Source organism: Crinia signifera, chromosome 1 (genome assembly GCF_055691185.1).
Source record: "Crinia signifera chromosome 1, ASM5569118v1, whole genome shotgun sequence".
NCBI classification, from domain to species: domain Eukaryota; kingdom Metazoa; phylum Chordata; class Amphibia; order Anura; family Myobatrachidae; genus Crinia; species Crinia signifera.
Window position 1 is genome coordinate 119,455,712 of NC_139217.1, and position 19,528 is coordinate 119,475,239.

Genomic DNA, 19,528 nt, shown 5'->3' on the forward strand with positions numbered 1-19,528 from the left:
ACATGGATTATCTTTATATAATTTATGATATTTTCAGCATCCAGATATCCCTAAATCCAAATGCTTGCCAAATAATAGATTAATGGTTTATATTAACAGGAACAACACATCGCAAAACAGTCAGGGATCTACGCATTATCTGTTACAGGCCTACTAGTTTCTGCATGTTTTATGTAATGGGCCAATTCACATTTTCTGAGTTTGCTTGCAAGAACTAGCTCCATCTTATATGGAAAGGAGGTCTTGGGTTGTAAAAAAGGTATCGCCACAGCCACTCAGAGCAAGCTTTGGCTGTGCACATGTGTGAATATAGGTGGACTGGCACCAAAGAGTATTACTGCTACCTTGGTAGCAGTGTTAAGCTGGCCATACATCACTACGACCTGCTAATGACCTGATTGTATAAAGGTCATGGAGTGGCGAAAGCACATACGATCTGCTTACGACTGCAGTGAGAGCCAATGGATCAGATGTGCAGCACATCTCATCTGAGGGCTGACTGCGGGAACTTGCATCATAACGAAAATACGCATTATGTGCACACGACCCGTAAAGGTGCGTTTGGGTCCAATGTAGTGCTGGTGTATGGGGGCCTTTACTGATGGCAGGGATCAGTACTTTCTAAACAGCTGTCCTTAAACCGGAGCAATGCTGAATTGCTCCAATAATTATGTATCCTCAGACGCAATTTGTAGCAAGTTGGATATTTAATCATGAGGCGCCATCTATGACCCAAAGATGAATAAACTCCTTAGGATATTTTACATGTTAAACATTACCGCCAAAGCTTTCCGTCTTTAACCCACTTAATGCCTACCTGCTGTATTTCTGGGATTGAGAATGAATCCTACCTGCTGAAAACAGCATGATCACTGCTGAAAAACTTCATTGGTATAACATTCTTTAACCCCTTCCCGACATTTGACGTACATGTACGTCATGGCCGGGATGTACTTCCCGACACATGACGTACATGTACGTCATGACTTCAAAGTGCCACCGCGTCTACAGACGCGGTGACAGAGGTACAATGTCTGCTGTCCCTGACAGCAGACATCCTCCCTCATTGCCCAGGGTGGGCAGCAATGCCCCCCGTCATGGGCGATCGCTGCGATTGGCTGTTCAAACGTGAACAGCCAAAAACAGCGTTTTAATGTGTGATGTGTAAAATTTAGACTCTGCTGCCCCCTAGTGTCCAAAAAAATTAAAGGAGCTGGAAATAATGATTTAAAAATAAAGTTTAGATATGGTCTATGTTAGTTATTAATTATTTTGAGTGGTATGATTATTTGTCTCACAAGCAGAAAATTTTACATTTTGCAAATAGCAAAATGTTCCATTTTTTTACGACATTTTGGTATTTTTCACAAAAAAAAAAAAAACTGTATCGACCAAAATTTACCACTAATTTAAAGTACAATGTGTCACGGGAAAACAATCTCAAAATCACTGGGATAAGTAAAAGCAAAAAAAAGTTATCCCCACTTAAGTGATACATGTCAGATTTGAAAAAAAGGCCTCTGTCAGGAAGGCAAAAACATGCTGCGTCGGGAAGGGGTTAATATATATATATTGTAACGATCAGGTGATCGATCAAATTAACGTATGCCTCCTGTTATGATTATCTGTCCGGTCAATGTATGTCTGATATTGGTGTAATAGTTATGTCTCCTGTGAGTATTGGAATCAGGACATGTCTTGTATGTAAACTGTAGGTGACCCTGGTTTGAGTTTGAGGCCTGTATTCCCTCAGTGTGACATCTGTGGACTCCTCCGGAGTTAGGATGTAAGATAAGATCTGAGCCCCTCATAAACCATGGTCCAGGAGAAGAGGTTAGAGTTTGTCCCCTTCCTTCACATCTCTTATCAGTGGGTCTGCTATGCAAGGAAGGAGGATCAATCACTTTGAAAACAGCAGACTGTAGAAGATACATTGCCAGGGACCTTCCACACTCCTTCAGCATGGAAAGAGTGGAATCCCAAGGGTGGGAGGGATGAGGGAGTCTGCAAGGTATAACTAAGACCTTTCTCCCTATAGTCAGTGTCACTACCTGGGGGTCTAGCAATCAGGCTGTAAGCGACCAGAGATTTCTTGTGGAGAACCCCCCCACGTCAGGAGTGTAAGCTACGGTTCTGTCATTTTTCCCCTTTTTATTTTATCTCTGAAATTGCATTTAATCGTTGTGTGTACTTTTAAAATCATTGTAATGTCTTGTAACCATTTTGTTTAAAGCTCTGTAGTATTTCTAGGAATAAATAATACATATTCCCAGTTCTGGTTCTGTGTTCCTAAGACTCATTAGCCTCAGAAGAGAAAGGCTGGAAAACGTTACCATTGTTATCTTGTATTGTGTGGTCAGGGGCGAGCCAAGCCGCCCCTTGCGCAGTTTCAGGCGCTAAAATCAGGTTTTGGCTGGTGGCAGTGTACCTCAAGGAAAGGACCCGAGTGTCCTGAGTGAACCCCAGTCACGGCCGGCGCTGCTCAGATTGACGTATCGGAGCAGGCGACCGGTGGGTCCGTGACATTTGGTGGCAAGCGGTGGGGTGGAGAATTCATTTTTCTCTTTAAGAACTTAAGTGAGTGTGGGTAGAATTTTGTGAGAAATACCCACATCACCAGAATCAGAACTCAGAGCTTTACTATAGTTTTAAAAGTCACACAGTGGATGCAATTTCTGTTCCCTCCCTTCTCTTGTTTTTCTTTCCTATCATTTTATTTGACAAGTGTGAGACTCCGGATGGCTGATTACCAGCAGATGAGGAGAGATGACCTGGCGGTCGTGTGTGTTCAGAGGAATATCCCTTGGTCTGGCCAGAGTAGAAAATGTATGATTCAGGCACTAGTGGATGCCGATCGGACTCTAGCTGCTGGAGGAAACCAGTCCATGGACAATCCTACCCCAGGGGCTCAGTCAGCACTGGACAGTACAAACGATGCCGCGCCAGGGTTAAACCCTTCTGCTGGACCCAGCAAGTCTACACTGCAGAGCAACCTTCTAGCTGCTATCAGGCAAATGAAGAATGTGAACCCCGTATTCGCTTTGCAGCTGGTGCAGTTCTGCCAAGGCATTGTCGACAGAGAGGCTGCGGAGCGCAAAGCCGTACGAGAGGCTGAGGCTGCAGAGCGTCAGGCTGAGCGTGAGCACCAGTTGGTGCTGGGGAGGCTCAGAGGCCTGATCGCTGTTGGTGAACCAGTGGAGAATGATACAGAGCATCATGATGGCGAACCTTTACGTGAGACTTTATCTGCCGTGGCTACTGAGTTAGCAGGAGATGGGCTTCGTACTGAACTTTTACTGTCTGCGGAAGTAAATAATGTGTTGGATCATGATGTGGACTCTATTATCAATCATGGGGAGCCTAACAAGGGACAGAGGTCCCAAATGACCGCTGACGCGAATTTCACCGGACCGCGTCATGCACAGTTCCCTGTCTTGGAAGCAGACAGAGGAAGCCAAGTGAGTGTCAGCTTGGTTGTGAGTAATGAGCTGGCCCTGGACACTACAACCGATGCTCAGAGAGGTGACATCTCTGCTAGCACCAGGGAGACTGTAGGATGTGTGGCAGTCAGGGAGACTGCAGAGTACCAATCCCCTACAGCACCAGAAGAGTCCAGTGGGTATATTGACCCAGTGGAGGATGATGATGTGTTTACCCTAATGAGCACAGAGGAACTAACGGAAGAATGCCAGCTGCAAGGTATCTCCTGCCACAACCATACTCGTGGGGAGATGATCATGCAGCTCACCCAGGCCAGGGACGATGAGTGCAATGCCTTCAGCCAGTATCGTGCAGCATTTCGTTTCTGGGGTCCATCCGCGTCTCCTTGGGTGCTGCTGAGAGAACTGGGACAATGTTACAAATTTGCGCAGCAGGAGGTCGATGCTTGGAGAAAGCTGGATACCCCATTTTGGGGAGATCAGTGCCGCCGGATAGGTGCGGAGTGGCGTCGCCTAGAACAGCTGCTGTTACCAGCTCTGAAAGCAAAGTTCCAGTTTAAACGGTTGGGAGAAGCAGAATCTGAGGATGTCAGCAGCTTGCTCTCACCAGGGGTGCCCCACCAGGGCAAGGTGCCTCTGCCTACTACAGCAGTCATGGAGCCTGCTCATGAGACCTCACATCACAAGGCCCAGTTTAAACTGCTGGAAGATGTGATCAGCATGTTCCCACCCGTTGCTCCAGATTTGTTGCCGGAAGGGGCTGGCTGCATAGTGAAAGTATGCAGGGAAGAGACTATGTCGGAAATAGGAATGGGACTTTCTGACTGTATGCACACAAGTATGTGTGGGACTACTGATGTGGGACTTTCATTAACTCCACACATATCTGTCAATGTCGCTAACCCTTCTGAACCAAATGATGCATCTCAGGTAGTATGTAACCATGCTGAACATTGCAATGTTGTTATTTTGTGTGAAGCCCCTGGGAGGATCTGTGATAGTGCCGTACCTTCGGTGGAGGTGGAGGGTGAGTTAGAGACAGGTATAGTGGGTAATCCTTGCCAGTTTGTGGGGTTAAATGAATGCCCTAATCTAGTTGGGAATGAGACACCCTCACTCATCAGTGGTAGGAGTGCTGATGGTGATGTCATTAAGGTTGCTGTGCCAGACGTTAACCCTGTTCTTCCAGTGATGTCTGGTTGTGACATCGGGCCAGGGGTCGCTAACTGCACAAATGGGACAGATCTGAGTTGGTTGCAGGCAGAGCATGTACCTGCCAATAAGTTACTGGTGACAACATGCTCAGATAACCCCATTCCTGCTCAGAGACAATGGGATCCAGATATAGCGTTTTTGCTAGGTGCAATTGTAAGCCAGCAGGATGGGCCCCATGTGTTGTGGAAGATGCACAGGCTAATTTGCAGGTATTGCAGGATGTCTCCCCAGGTTATGATATTGATGTTACTGTTGATAATGTGATGTCTTGCGCTACTGTGGGAAATGTGGTACCAGGTATAATAAGTGACCCGGTGGGTCCTGTGTGCACTGTAGACCGGTCAGATAGGGAGAGAGTGTCCCTTACTGCAGCTTTCCCCCCAAACCCCCCTCCTTACTGTAGCCACACAAACACAGATACAGGAACACAGCAGGGGTTCCCTCCAGGCACTGAGAATCCTCCAGAGAGTGCATTTTTCTTCCAGCATCACTGGATAACGGATGCCTCTCCTGAGAACCTCAGTGGCACCACCCCAGCCACAGAACCTGCGGGTCTGGGAGGGAAGGTCAGGCTCAGGAAGGTGTCCTGGACGACCATGGAAAGCTTGGCTTTCCACGCAGAACTGAGAACCAACCCTGCACAGGCTGCCCCATACCTGGGAAGTGGGAAAGATACCCCTGGGTACAGTAAGAGGGTTGTTTCAGGAATAGAGCCAGTGGCTAGTAGGGAAGCTGCTGTGTGTAACCAGAAGGGTGGGAGGGCCCGTGAAGCACAGGTAAAGTCAGCTTCATTAACCTCGGAAAGGCTGAGCAGGGATGTTCCCAGGACAGGGGACAATGACCTGCTGGTATTCCCCCTTGCAGAAACGTGCCCCCTTCACAATTCACACACCCAGACACAGAGAGCGAATCTCCTCACAAAAGGATGAGGTGTGAGGTGTTGAGTGAGTGGACCTTCCCTCCAGTGAAGGGGAGGGGGGGTCAGTCAGCTCAGGAGAGGTGCTGGGAAGACATTTTTAAGTCTGTATATAGTGCTGGGAGAATGCCCCACACCTGTGGTATAGTTAAACGTGCTGAGTTACGAGTCCCAGGGGGATGGGCGTTTGGGGTGTGGCGGAATGGTCTGGTACTGATCTCAGTGAGTAAGGCCAAACTGACAGCTGCAGGGGAGAATCCGTGTCCAGGAGTCCGACGCACAGCTGTGGTGGGCTGTGTCAATACCAGCCGGGATGGACACAGCTCCCACTATATCAGTGTGCTCACAGACTATGGGTTCGAGGACACCTGTGTGCTTTTAGTTTGCCATCTCCTGCGAGAGGGACAGGGACTATGCCCATTGCCCACCCTAGCCACGGCTATGGCGTCAGGTGGTGCCATGACAGACGTCAAGTATAGTGAAGTGTTAGTACAGATCCCGCAGAATCAGTGGCAGTCTGTCTCAGCACAGAGACCACTGCTACCTGTCCAGGTGATGTAGTTAATAGCGCACTGATGAGACGGTGACGTGGGTCACCGCCTCTGTGCGCCATTTTAAAAAGGGGAGGTGTAACGATCAGATCAGGTGATCGATCAAATTAACGTATGCCTCCTGTTATGATTATCTGTCCGGTCAATGTATGTCTGATATTGGTGTAATAGTTATGTCTCCTGTGAGTATTGGAATCAGGACATGTCTTGTATGTAAACTGTAGGTGACCCTGGTTTGAGTTTGAGGCCTGTATTCCCTCAGTGTGACATCTGTGGACTCCTCCGGAGTTAGGATGTAAGATAAGATCTGAGCCCCTCATAAACCATGGTCCAGGAGAAGAGGTTAGAGTTTGTCCCCTTCCTTCACATCTCTTATCAGTGGGTCTGCTATGCAAGGAAGGAGGATCAATCACTTTGAAAACAGCAGACTGTAGAAGATACATTGTCAGGGACCTTCCACACTCCTTCAGCATGGAAAGAGTGGAATCCCAAGGGTGGGAGGAATGAGGGAGTCTGCAAGGTATAACTAAGACCTTTCTCCCTATAGTCAGTGTCACTACCTGGGGGTCTAGCAATCAGGCTGTAAGCGACCAGAGATTTCTTGTGGAGAACCCCCCCACGTCAGGAGTGTAAGCTACGGTTCTGTCATTTTTCCCCTTTTTATTTTATCTCTGAAATTGCATTTAATCGTTGTGTGTACTTTTAAAATCATTGTAATGTCTTGTAACCATTTTGTTTAAAGCTCTGTAGTATTTCTAGGAATAAATAATACATATTCCCAGTTCTGGTTCTGTGTTCCTAAGACTCATTAGCCTCAGAAGAGAAAGGCTGGAAAACGTTACCATTGTTATCTTGTATTGTGTGGTCAGGGGCGAGCCAAGCCGCCCCTTGCGCAGTTTCAGGCGCTAAAATCAGGTTTTGGCTGGTGGCAGTGTACCTCAAGGAAAGGACCCGAGTGTCCTGAGTGAACCCCAGTCACGGCCGGCGCTGCTCAGATTGACGTATCGGAGCAGGCGACCGGTGGGTCCGTGACATATATTTTTAAATATAATTTATAAACAAAAAAGTACTTTCAATTGCCATTTAGGTTCAGTGTCAGCTGCCATTAATAATCATATGGGTGTTGGTATATGAACTAATAGTTCCATTCCTATTTCTTTTGCTGTGAACAGTGCAGTTTTTGGAGGTTGTCTATTATATCCAGCTTTAGAGTCAGCACTGATGTGTTTGGAAATGTGTACACAAATGCAGTGCATCAAAACACTAGTAAAAGCATCAGTAGGTATAGGTTTGTTTAAAAGAAATGTGTTTTAAGTTTTGATAGGCTTTAAAGTGTACAATGCATTAACAAGATGAGGGAACAAACTGAAGAGGATGCCCTGCCAAGTACAAAAGATACAATAGAGCATACCAAATAAAAAGGCAATACTTTTAAGGTGCCCATACACTAGTATGATTTGGGCCAATTGCACTCGATCCCTAAGGATTAGGCTGAGAAATCGACCCAAATCGGATGTGTGTGACATCCCATCCGACCCAATACGCAATCCCGTGTGCATCGGATCAGACCCTACAGATTGAATCTGCTGCACATAAAATCTATCGGGGCAAATCACGGCACATCGTAATTTATTGCATATGAAAATGGCCAAAATGTAAGTGAGCCTCCTGGAGAGCTTTTGGGGGAGCTCCAGGGCAATTTGGTCCTACTTACTCCGTAGGAAAAGGCGGACTAGTGCAGGGCCGGACTGGCCATCTGGCAAATGCCAGAAGGGCCGATAGCCGTGTGGGCTGATTTTGTGCAGAAAGCACCGCTGCACCCTTTTGATTTTTGAGCGGTGGTGAGAGCCTTTGTTGTCGCCGGCGAACAGCAGACCCAGCTGCCAGCATCAAGAAACATGTGATCCGGCGGCAGTCAGTGCCGTGGAACAGGAGTGGAGACCCGGCAGCTGGCGCATAGAAGAAGCCACTGCCAGGGGACTAAAGACCAGTAGCTGGCGCACAGGAGATTCGGCGGTCAGCGCAGGGGAACAAAAGACATGGCAGCCAGCACCAATATGAGACCCTGCGACCGGCATACAGGAACCCAACGGCTGAAGTACAGTGAAAGGAGGTAGGCTCCACTTGGGGGGCTGCAGAGTGCACAGTGCCGTTTGCACTTTGCACAGTGGCGTGGGGGGATTGCTGGTGACTGCAGTTACTACACAGTGCATCATTGTGGTCATTAAGGCTAATTATAGAACTTCCCATAGTGGCTACCTGCACTTCTTGCAGTGCATTTTTCGGTACTTGTTTCTTAGCACGGCACCCAATTTCAGTACGTACGGTACCGTACTAAAATCACATCACATGCGCGTTATAGTGGTGGTTAAGTGTTATTTTTTTGCCTTCCTAACTACATTGCATGACTATTGAGGCACCACCAAATAAGTGATGCCATAGTATTAACTACAAATATTACCTTTAATGTTGGTTTAATAATGTACTACATTTAGATCCAGTAGGATCTTCTCTGCAGAATCTGAAACCCATCTGCTGAAATATTTTGTCCCCATACATTAGCAACATTTTGCTGAAATTTCCTGCTCTCCCGATGGCCAGGTCTGAAAATTGGGAATATTAAACGAGTCTTAAAAATCCCTGATTTGCCAAACCCGACTGATTTTGGTCTGGATCAGCAAATATTGGAATTTTTTAAATTAAGAATTTCTCTGATTCCCTGGCTGCTAATAGTTGATGACAACTGATTGGCGGTTTCGATCAGGCTAAATGCCCCATGTGCTCAATTCCCTTACCCCCAATTAGACCAGAAACTCCAAATGGTGGCCATCGAGGAGTGCTGATCTGTCTGGGAATTAGGGAAATGATTTATTTTAGAAATGTAAAAGTTGTGATTGATAAATATTCTGGATTCCCCAATTAGGGATCAAGAAATTTCAGGAATATGTCATTATTGTATGGGGCCTTAAGTGTGAACCATCATGATCGTTCCTCCATCTCATTTATAGGGCATTTTATCAAACCTTGCATTTGCAATGTGATTTAGGTGGAATGATAGTGCTGAACACCGCATTGAAGTATCGGACAGATGTACGAAACAGCATCCGCAAGGACAGGACTCCAAAAGCAGTCCAGCCTAGCATTATGCTTAGAGTGGTGGGACTGGGTGTGGAATCAAAGGTCTAGTGTCTAGGTAGACAGTCATTTAGATCAACATGCAATAGAGCAACACATGAAAAAGGTTGACATGCAATAGGTCTACACAGACAAAAGGATCACATGCAATGGGTTCACAAGAGTCAATAGATCAACAAATGAAAAGGTCGACATGAGTTTTTCATGGTTTTGTGGTGCCATTACCAACAATTAGAGTAACGCTTAACCTTGCTTCACTCTGTGCACTTTACCATTCCAGATTGGCAGCACCCACCTTATGGAATGCCCTTCAACGCACATTAAGACTCTAGCCTCCAAACTTTCAAGCGTTCCCTGAAAACTCACCTCTTCAGGCAAGCTTATTATATTCAGGAACCCCCACATAACCTCCAGTAGCATTCATCTCTAATTGCATCCCATCAGGACTGTTTTATAATCTGGTGGGACTGCCTTGCTATGGAATTCTATCCTCATGTATCCCTCCTATTATCCCTATAGATTGTAAACTTGCGAACAGGGCCCTCCTACCTCTGTCGGTTTGTTTCTACCCAGTTTGTTTAACCACTGTTGTTTCCAATTGTAAAGCGAAACGAAATATGCTGCGCTATATAAGAAAATGTAAATTGAAAATAATAATGGTAAAGTATTAAAAAGTCCAACAAATAAAAAGTGTGAAAAATTCACGTTGTCCTATTCATGTGTCAACCATCGCATTGTCATGTCGACCTTTTTTCTGTGTCAACTTAATGACTGTCTACCTAGGCACTGAAGAGCTATTAATGGATTCACAGTCTCCCAACATGACCCATACCAGGTTAGTTGCTTAACCAAGTGGGCTAAAGGACCTTTCACACCCAGATGGAGGAGCATGGCTGGGAGCCTTGCAGTTTCACTATCCACTTCACCGCTGGTTGCCTTTAGTAACCAGGTGGCAAGCGGAGAGAACCACCTTGCCTGAAGCATGGCGAACGTCCATTTAGGTCCCTTTTGACCTTGCTCCTCCTCCTGTCATCCATGATTTTGAATCATCGATGGTCGTCCCTAAACCATCCCAGAAGGGACATGATGCTCTGTTTCTGGACTTCCCTCTTAATGTATGATTGCCATCAATTGTTTTAAACAAGTTAATGGGTAAAAAAAGGTGTTTCCACACAGGTGATGGCAAAAAAAGGTGTTTCCACACAGGTGATGGCAATCATACATTGAGGGGGAAATCCAGAAACAGAGTATCATGATGCCAATCTTGGGGATTTTTTTCAATCCTGGGAATCGGGATTGAAAAATGCTCAATCCCTGGACTGGCATCCCTAAAAGAAAGACGCCCCCGTCCTCCACATTTACTTTGGGGAGGGAGGAAGGGGGCAGCGTTGTGACGGAGCCGTGAGGAGGCAGTTGGGGGATGTTACAGGAGCAGCCGGTGGGTGTTGTGTGCTGCCGGGAGCGCTGGTCAGGAGGCAGAGGGTTCCAGTGGCGGAGGTGTGGCCCGCACAGCGTGACCTATGACCAAGTCATGCTGCGCAGGCTGCGCGCTGGGGTCGGGAACAGCCGAGTACAGTCTAAGCGGGTGCTCAGGCGCACAGTGTAATCCCGAAATTGAATTCTCAATCCCGGGATTGAAATCCCAGACATTTTAGGGCCACATTCTGGGATTCACCACCCTAGTTGGGAGATATACAGTCTGGAAGCATGGCATAGAAACCTATTTGGGTTGTGGCTGCCTGCCTTCTTGAATGGAGGAATCACCAGCAGCTATGGTACAAATCTGCTGCAATCCTGCAATAAAACACTCGTGTGATACTAAATATTTTCAGTTTACATGAATAAGGCACAAGTAGACTTGATAAATCCATTCTCAGTAATGGTAGGGCATCTCCAGCATTCAGCATCATTGCGCTGCTGCTCGGGTGGCGGCCTCACCCGTTGCAATGCAGAGCCCGGTATCCCAGGTGGCCAGGGATAAAAGGCTACTATAACACCGGTCATTACCGGAGAGCCCATGTCCCCGGGGCGGGCGCCTGCTGCATTGGGGACTCGGGAGGGGAATGCTGCTGCTGCACCCGGCTTCGTTCTGCAGCTCCTGGACACAGAGCCGGGAAGACACCTCTGCGCCCCGCCCTCGCCTGTCTTCCCGGGGCCGGGACCTCCCTCCGGTCACATGAGCCGCGTCTCCTCCATGCAGGAGATAAAGCGCTTCCCCGCAACGATGGTGGGCAGCAGCAGCAGCACTGGGCACCGGCTGGTACCGGACCAGCTCACCCGGCTCAGTGCGCACCGGAGTCCGTGCTAGAGGGAGAGCCCCCGGAGGGCTGCGGCACCATGGCTCTCTTACACAGGATATTCAGCAGGCGAGCCTCCGCCAGCCCCGTACCCAGCGGCAGTGGGACCAAGGAGAGAGCCGCATTCAGGTGGGCATACACACACGGGCAACATAAGTGAGGTGGGCACCGACCTGAGGGACAGGCGGGAGCAGCAGCAGCAGCAGCAGGGGCTTATCCCCGGGCAGTGGCACATTACGTGGCACGTGTACAGCAGGAAGACCAGGGATGTCCTATGTATCCCCTGCTCTCCTGCCCTGCTGGCATCTCCTGCGGGGTAATGGCAGCATGCTGCAGGGTCCCCTGAGCAGATGTTCCTTCTCACATTAGTATGACTGTATTGCCCAATATTTACAGCAATGACTGAGTTTCTTATAACCATTTTCAGACGAGTATCCTGTATAATTAAAGCTAATGCTGCTCCTCACCTCTATGGGGGTAATTCAGGTGCTTTGCGCTCATTACATGATGTACGATGGGACAATATAAATGCTGATTTGTTCAGGAGCACACTGTCCTTGGCACTGACATTTCTGTAATATCTTTTCGAGCTGGTAACCAGTCTTCTATAATATTGACCAACTTATGTTCAATTTGTTTGTATTGTTAAGAGATACATTTCTTGTAATTAATTTGACATAATCAGTGGGGTCAATTCAATTAGGGGTTATGTTCTATTAAGTGCGGCTGAATGCTGCGCTTGCAGTACCTTTTGGACTTACTGATTTTTGTTCCAGCTCACAACATTAAGTACATGCACAACGGCCATTTATGATGACGGTTCTAGGAAAACCCTCTGCCGGCTGCAAATGCGAAGCATAGCCCATAGGCTAAGGTGGAGGTAGGGCCGGATCCGACAGCTGGGATCCCGACAGTCATTATCCCAGGACTCGACTAAGCCAGGTCGCCACGGCGACCAGATTCTGCTTCCTGGCAACCAGATTTTCTTAGGTGGAGGAAGCAGAATATGGTCAGAGCGGTGGACAACCCAGAGCAGGTCCTCCGCTGCTATTTCAAAACAGGAGCTGGCATTGCGAACCAAAACTTCAGCCCCAGTAGCCCGGCCACCCCTCCCTCACAGCCCCAGCAGCCACCCTTCCCTCGCAACCCAACAGGGCGGCCCGGCCACCCACGCTCATAGCTGCAGCAGCCTGGCCATCCCTCGCTCAAAGACGCAGCAGCCTGGCCACCCCTCCCTCACAAGCGCAGCATCCCGGCCACCCTTCGCTCAGAGCCTCACAGCCACAGCATCCCGGCCATCCCTCCCTCAGAGCCGCAGCGTCACGGCCACTCCCCGCACATGGCCCCAGAAGCCCAGCTCACAAACACCCGCAGCAGCCTGGCCACCCAACGCCCGGCCTGCACACCCTTGCAGCAGCCTTAACCCAGCCACCCCAAGCACATGTCACCACCAGCCTGGCCACCCCCCAGCCTGCACACAGCAGCTGCAGCCCGGCCACCCCCCACACATGGCCCCAGCCTGCATTTAGCAGCACATGGCCCCGCCTGCGAGGCCACAATGTAACCAGCAGCTGCCACCAATAACCCCCAGCTGCTGTTGTGTAAGCAGCACAGCCACTCCAGGGAAGTGTAGGAACTACAGAGACTAGGTGAGTGGTAGTGCTGCACACACCAGCAGCTAGCTTACTCTCTGATGATATGGGCCAGGTCACCCGAAAGGTACACAGGTGTATTCACTGACACACTTCCCAAGTCACCGGGCAGACACACGGGTGTACTCATTACTCACTGAAACACTTTCACACTGAGCTAAATCCCGGATTGATGCGCGTTCATGTGGGAAAACCCAGGATAAAATTGTCAGCTGAAAGCGTTCAGCCAGTCTTTTCAAATCCAGCAGCGCTTCCCGCCACGCTGCCCGGTAGATAGCACTACAAGTGCACAGCTGCCTCTGCTGGACCCCGGTACCCGCTGTCCAGATGGAAGCAAGCCAGGATGCCGGGTAAGTACCTTTCACACCAGCCTGTTTCCCGGGAGCAACCCTGCTATCTAGCAGGGTTGAATTCCCGGGAATTTGGCTGGCCAACCCGGGAATTCAGGCTGGTGTGAAAGGGGTATTAATCTGGCAACATCACATGCACATAAAAATAGGTTGAATACTGGTCCCCGACAGTAAGGATACCGATGGTCACATTTCTAATTTCAGCATCCGGATGGATGGAAAGGTAAGCTAACTCTACCTCTTTTCCTCTTCCTAACCTTCCCTACCTGTAGTTTAAGCCTAAAGGCCCCCTTGCACTAGTCCAATTTGACCCGATTCAGAAGAATTGGTCTTGTGCGCATCGGATGAGATCCGAAGGTCGGCCCAGCAAGAACGTCCGATTTCTGATTCGGACGCCCTCCTGGCTGCATGAACTAGGTCGAATGCGATATATCGCATGTGAAAGGACCGGAGGCGATGTATAGCATGCTATCCTGCCGCCGGGAAGGGACCGTGCGGCTCAAGGGGGTCAGATGGCCATGCACTGCTGTGATGCAATGTATGGCCAGCTTACTTCTCCCCTCTCACATCCTAAGCCTCTCCAGCATACTTGTGTTCAGGAATCCAGACGTTGGGATTCTGGACGTCATTCAGCTGTGGTTGCATCTGCGCTTATAATTGGAAAAACTGAGGTGTGTAAGGTCATATATGTAAGTCGGAGAAGAATCTGTGAGGGCTTTGTAATACCCCTTTCAGACATAAGCAAAAATCTGGGGATTTTTCCGTGCAGGCGCATAATCCGGGGACTAGCGTGTCTGAAGAGTACCCCTTTCACACTTGCAAGCCGGGATCTAAGTTCCGGGTGCTACCCGGCTTGCAAGTGCTTTCACACTGGCTACCCGACCCGGAATGAAGTCGGGCGGGTGGCGTCACCTGGAGGCTTGGCCGGGGTGGCGCTGGGAGGTGTCAGCACCTCCCAGCAGTGCATTTTCACTGCATTGAACGGGATCTGGGTCACGCTGACCGCATCCCGTGTCGATTCCGGGTTCTACCCAGGTCAGGACCTGGGTAGAAATCCCGGAATGCTGAACACAGGATATTCATTCAAGACCCTTTCACACTGAGCTAAATCCCGGGTTGATGCGCGTTCATGTGAAAAAACCCGGGATATTTTTGCAAGTGTGAAAGGGGTATAACAGAGCCGGGGTCATACCTGGGAATGTGTTCCCTGGACGCTTCCCGGGAATGTACCCTTTCACACTGCACTAAGACCTGGGATCGACCTGGGACAGCCCCATTCACACTGATCCCGGAAAATCCCTGCAAATACTGCAAATATAGAAATGACTCCAGGGCTCTGAAAGATGACATCAGCATTTTAAAGTCTTGTGTACCCGGGTACGGGACCATTCACACTGATCGCATCCCAGGTCGATTCCGGAAAGGACTCTAATGCTCATCCCGGGATATTCTTTCCAGACCCTTTCACACAGCTAAATCCCGGATTGATGCGCGTTCATGTGGGAAAACCCGGGATAAAATTGTCAGTGTGAAAGGGGTATGGCTCTACCCTGGATTTTAGAAGACTAAAATCCCAGGTCCTGTGCACCTGCAATGAACCCTGGATTTTTAAAAACCTGGGATTGTACCGGGTTTAAAATCCCAGGTAGTATGTCTGAAAGGGGTATAAGTGAGTTGAGAAGCTTGAATTGGATTCTGAAGGTAAAGGGGGGAGCCAGTGCAGGGCTTGTATGAGAGGGAAGGTGGACATAGTATGTTCGGACATGCAGATGAGCCAGTCAGCAGCATTGAGGATGGGTTGGAGTGGAGCGTTTATCAGGGAGGCCAGAAAGTAGCAGATTAAAGTAGTCCAATCTGGAGATGACTAGTGTATGGCTGAGGATCTTTGAAGCATCCTGGGTGAGAAAGGTCTGCTCCTGGAAATGTCTTTGAGGAGGAAGCGGAAGGACTATGAGAAGTGCTGATTTTGTAGTTTTATAGGAGAGGGAGCAATCGAGAATAAGCCAAGGCAGCAAACTTGGGAGCTAGAGGAAATAGTTGTACCCTCAATGGATAGTAAAATTGTGGGAGGTGAGGTTATCCGGAGGATGGAAAGATGATCAGCTCAGTCTTCGACATGTTAAGTTTCAGAAAGCGGTGGGACATTCAAGAAGAAATAGCAGAGACAGCTGCAAATATGAGTGAGGAGAGAAATCAAGAGTGGAAACTTTTCTCTAGATTTTAGTATCTTCAGCATAGAGTTGACATTGGTAGCTGAATGAGCAAATGAGGTCCCCTAGAGAGGATGCAGAGAGAGAGGAAAAAGGAGAGTTTTTGGATCAAGGGTAGGATTTTTAAGCATAGGAGAGACAAGGGCATGCTTGAAGGCAGAGGGGACAGTGCTGGATGAGATGGCAAGATTAAGGTGTGCAAGATGGGAATAGGCAGAAGAGAGGTAGCGGAGGTGACAGAAGTGATAGGGTCAAATGGGGAGGTGGTTGGGGTGGAGGACCATTACCTAATCTCAAAGATACAGGGGAAAAATAAGTCGGAGTTGGTTAAATGGATGAGAAGGGCTTGTCAGGGAAAGGAAGGGACAGGTTGTTGAGGGTCTGTTAGGATCTGATGTCCTGCCAAATGGAGTCAATTTTGGATGTAGTTGGCAAAGGGCAGATATTGAGGAGGTAGTTGATAGTGGCAAGGAGACGCCCGGTGTTAGAAGGTTGGGATGAGGTGATGTTCTTGAAAGATGACTGTTGAGAGACAGAAGGGCAGCACTGTAGGATTAGAACATACATTTAAAATGGAGGAATAGCGTGTGATTTACTACATTGCTGCTCAGAGGTATGTGTTCATTTTTGCATATAGCTGGTGAATTTGGTATTCTAGGGTTGAGGTGTTGATCTTTGAGCAAGAGAAGAGGAGACAGAAGTGAGTCAAGCAAAGGGGATCAGTAAGCTGTGTCTGTTGGTAGCCTTGTAAGGTAGAACTAGAGAAACAGAAGGATAAGCTAAAAGAGAGCAGGTGATGGTAAGGGAGGGGGAGTGGTCAGAAAAAGCACAATGGTGAGTGAACACTAGATCAACTGAGTTCCCACTTGCATGTAATGAAGCCAGCATGCTGGATAAATCTAGTAATATCGCCAGGCAGGGCCAGTGTTCTTACAGGAAAACACCGGCCCTGACACATCTCTGTGTGCTGAGCATTCTAACATCACTCAGAAGGCTCAGCAAATCTCCCCGAGTGTACGCCCCTTAACTTGTTATCCCGCAGGAACACCACGTATGATTTTGTTCTCACCCCATAGAGGCACACTTACTTGCTATTTATGTGCCTACTGGTCATACTTTCCCCCCATTACTTCTCCTACCACTCCTCCACTCTAATGTGCCCACTGGACAAAAACACCTGCCACTAATTTGAACACTTATCCCATCCCCACTGTGCATGTGCATTCTGGGATATGGGATTATGTTCCCACCGGAGACCCATAAATTTCAATGCATGTGTTCCCTGGAGATATGTCTGCAGACTGGAAACTAATGCAAGCCTTGCCAATGGGTGTAGCTTGTATGTTTACTGGTCATGCTGCCAGCCAAATGGCTGTCAAGCCCACTCCCTTTAAGACCACCAACACCCTGTTCAGCATGTGATTTAGAACAGGGGTCCTCAAACTATTTTGCTCTGGGACCCCATCAGACATTAAAAATAATTACAGGACCCTAGCAAGTTACTGCAGAAGATCATCACATCACATGTGTAGTCAGCAGACCGCACATGCATGGCAGCATTGTGGAGGCACAGAATAATGGGAGGAGTCTAAAATAACAGACAACTAAGCAGATCTTGAATCACTGACTGAGATTAGAAAAGTCATCAGCCTGATGGTCAGCAACATGGAGTCGTGACCCCATGCTGAGAAGGTCGGGACCCACAGTTTGAGAACCACTGATTTTAGAAGGTCTGTCTGGTGAAGGCAATCTAGCTACTACCCTACAGACATTGTGCAGTACAACCGAACAACATGACAGATCACACTTACCACTCTGTGCTTTGGTCCGATGCGTCAAGGGATCGCACCCGCTGAGGTATGTATGGGCTGCTTAACGACTTCCTTTAGGTTGTAAACTCGGGCGTTGTCCTCTACTCATTCCACAGAAAAAAACGGTACTTGTGTAGTTTCACGGCGCCACTAGATCGCATGCGATATCGCATGCGATTTACTATCCATTTCATTACCCCACTATCCAAGTGGGCATAGAGTTGATTTTATATAGCGTGGCGAGCGCAGCGAGCCCGAAGCGTGGCGAGCGCACACGGATGTTGTTTCAAAGCAACTGGCGATTTTGCATGCAATTCCATCAAATACATTCCGTGTCCCCTCGCGGGGCTCGCTACGCTCACCACGCTTCGGGCTCAGTGGCTCGCTGCGCTCGCCACGCTATATAAAATCAACTCTATGCCCACTTGGATAGTGGGGTAATGAAATGTATAGTAAATCGCATGTGATATCGGATGCAAATCGCATGCAATCTAGTGGCGCCGTGAAACTACACAAGTACCGAAAAAACTTATGCTTTTTTTTTTTTTTTTATTGAAACATTTTGAGAGATTTCAACCCGCGTAATTTGTTTAATGGGTGTCTGAATATGTATTCTCACTAGTGGCAAAAGTTTGCTGCCTAACTTTGTCTAGTAAGCATTGGTTATTCTGATAGTGGGCAGTAAAATTTGGGACAAAAAGATCTAGGTAATATATGACAAAAATGTAATTCAATAGTTTCTACTGTAATAAAAAAGTAATTGATATTTTATCACTCACTGTATTGTAGTCTGTATGGTTGTTGGCCCAAATATGACCAGAATGACTAAATAGTCATTTAAATGAATTGTTCAATAAAATCTGCAACTAGCAGTAATGCAAACTTTCCATTGGTACTGTAGCTTGGCACATGCACATGGCGACATTTGCCTTACCAGGCTAAAGCAAATGTTAGCTGATTTGTGTAATGGATAAGAGGGAGGCCATTTCCTTTTTGTGGCGAAAGCTGGACACATCTGCTACTTTTTTTTTTTTTTTTTTTATGTGACCAAGAATGCTTGGCAGAACACTGTCAGAAATTAATTGTTTAACAGAGGTACAGATTTGGGGCTTAATTTAGAACTAGTTGCAGTTTTGAGAAATTTCCAGCACAGTGCATGTGCTCACAAAAATTTGCAAGCATATTGCTAAAGTGCAAGCATTCCACTACACAGCAAAGGTGGCACATACTGGCTGCCCTCATGCTGCTCAGCCAGATACAGGCCCGTCATGTTTTGGGTCGCTGCATGTGACGTCAACCAGCAACCGCGACCCTCCCCCTGGCCGGTGCAGACATGCCTCTGTTTTCTGGACCGCTCCCACAAAAGGCTATGTCCTGTGTCTCCACCCCTGGCCAGCACTGAAACTGTGATCAGTTTCAAGGCTTGTGCATGTGCTCTCCGGCATGTTTGCATGTGCAGAAATCGCGAAATAACGATTTCCTCACTTCTGTGCCCAGTCTGAATTAGGCCCTTAATATTGTGATTTATTCAGTCTGGAGGACACTCTTACCATGGTTTGAATTGAGAACACAATAGCTGGGCACATAAAAAAGGTTATAGTGTTCCCGCTAGGCTGTTTTAGCGGGGTGCTGCGCCCTTCCCGATTTTTACAGGGCAAAATGCACCCTGCCCTGCTAGCAGCGCCCCGCTAAAACAGCCTGGTGCCTGCCCTGGCTGTGTGCACGGGGAAGTGCAGCGCCGCCTTAGACGGCGCTTCCCTGGCAGCACGGTAACTTCGGCGGGGCCGGGCATGCCCCCTTTAGTGACGGCGCCGGCCGGGTCCGCCCCTTTTCATGACGTCGCGGCCCGGGCACGCCCCTTTTGTGACGTCGGTGGCCCGGAACCGCCCACAACTGTGACGTTGGCGGGCCCGGTCCGCCCCCCTTGCGCTGCCCCCGTGCAGCGGTGCCC

The 19,528-nt window shown here is 48.4% G+C and overlaps 1 protein-coding gene across 1 annotated transcript in view; it reads left to right on the plus strand.

Annotated features, from left to right (window-relative positions):
- Positions 1 to 11,350: 11,350 nt before the first annotated feature.
- Positions 11,351 to 19,528, plus strand: part of FNIP2 (folliculin interacting protein 2) — a 54,631-nt gene continuing 46,453 nt past the window's right edge. Inside the window, exon 1 of the mRNA XM_083172554.1 lies at positions 11,351 to 11,683. Coding sequence (XP_083028680.1) covers positions 11,595 to 11,683 — 89 coding nt within the window. The 5' untranslated portion in view covers positions 11,351 to 11,594. The remainder of the gene's footprint in view (positions 11,684 to 19,528) is intronic.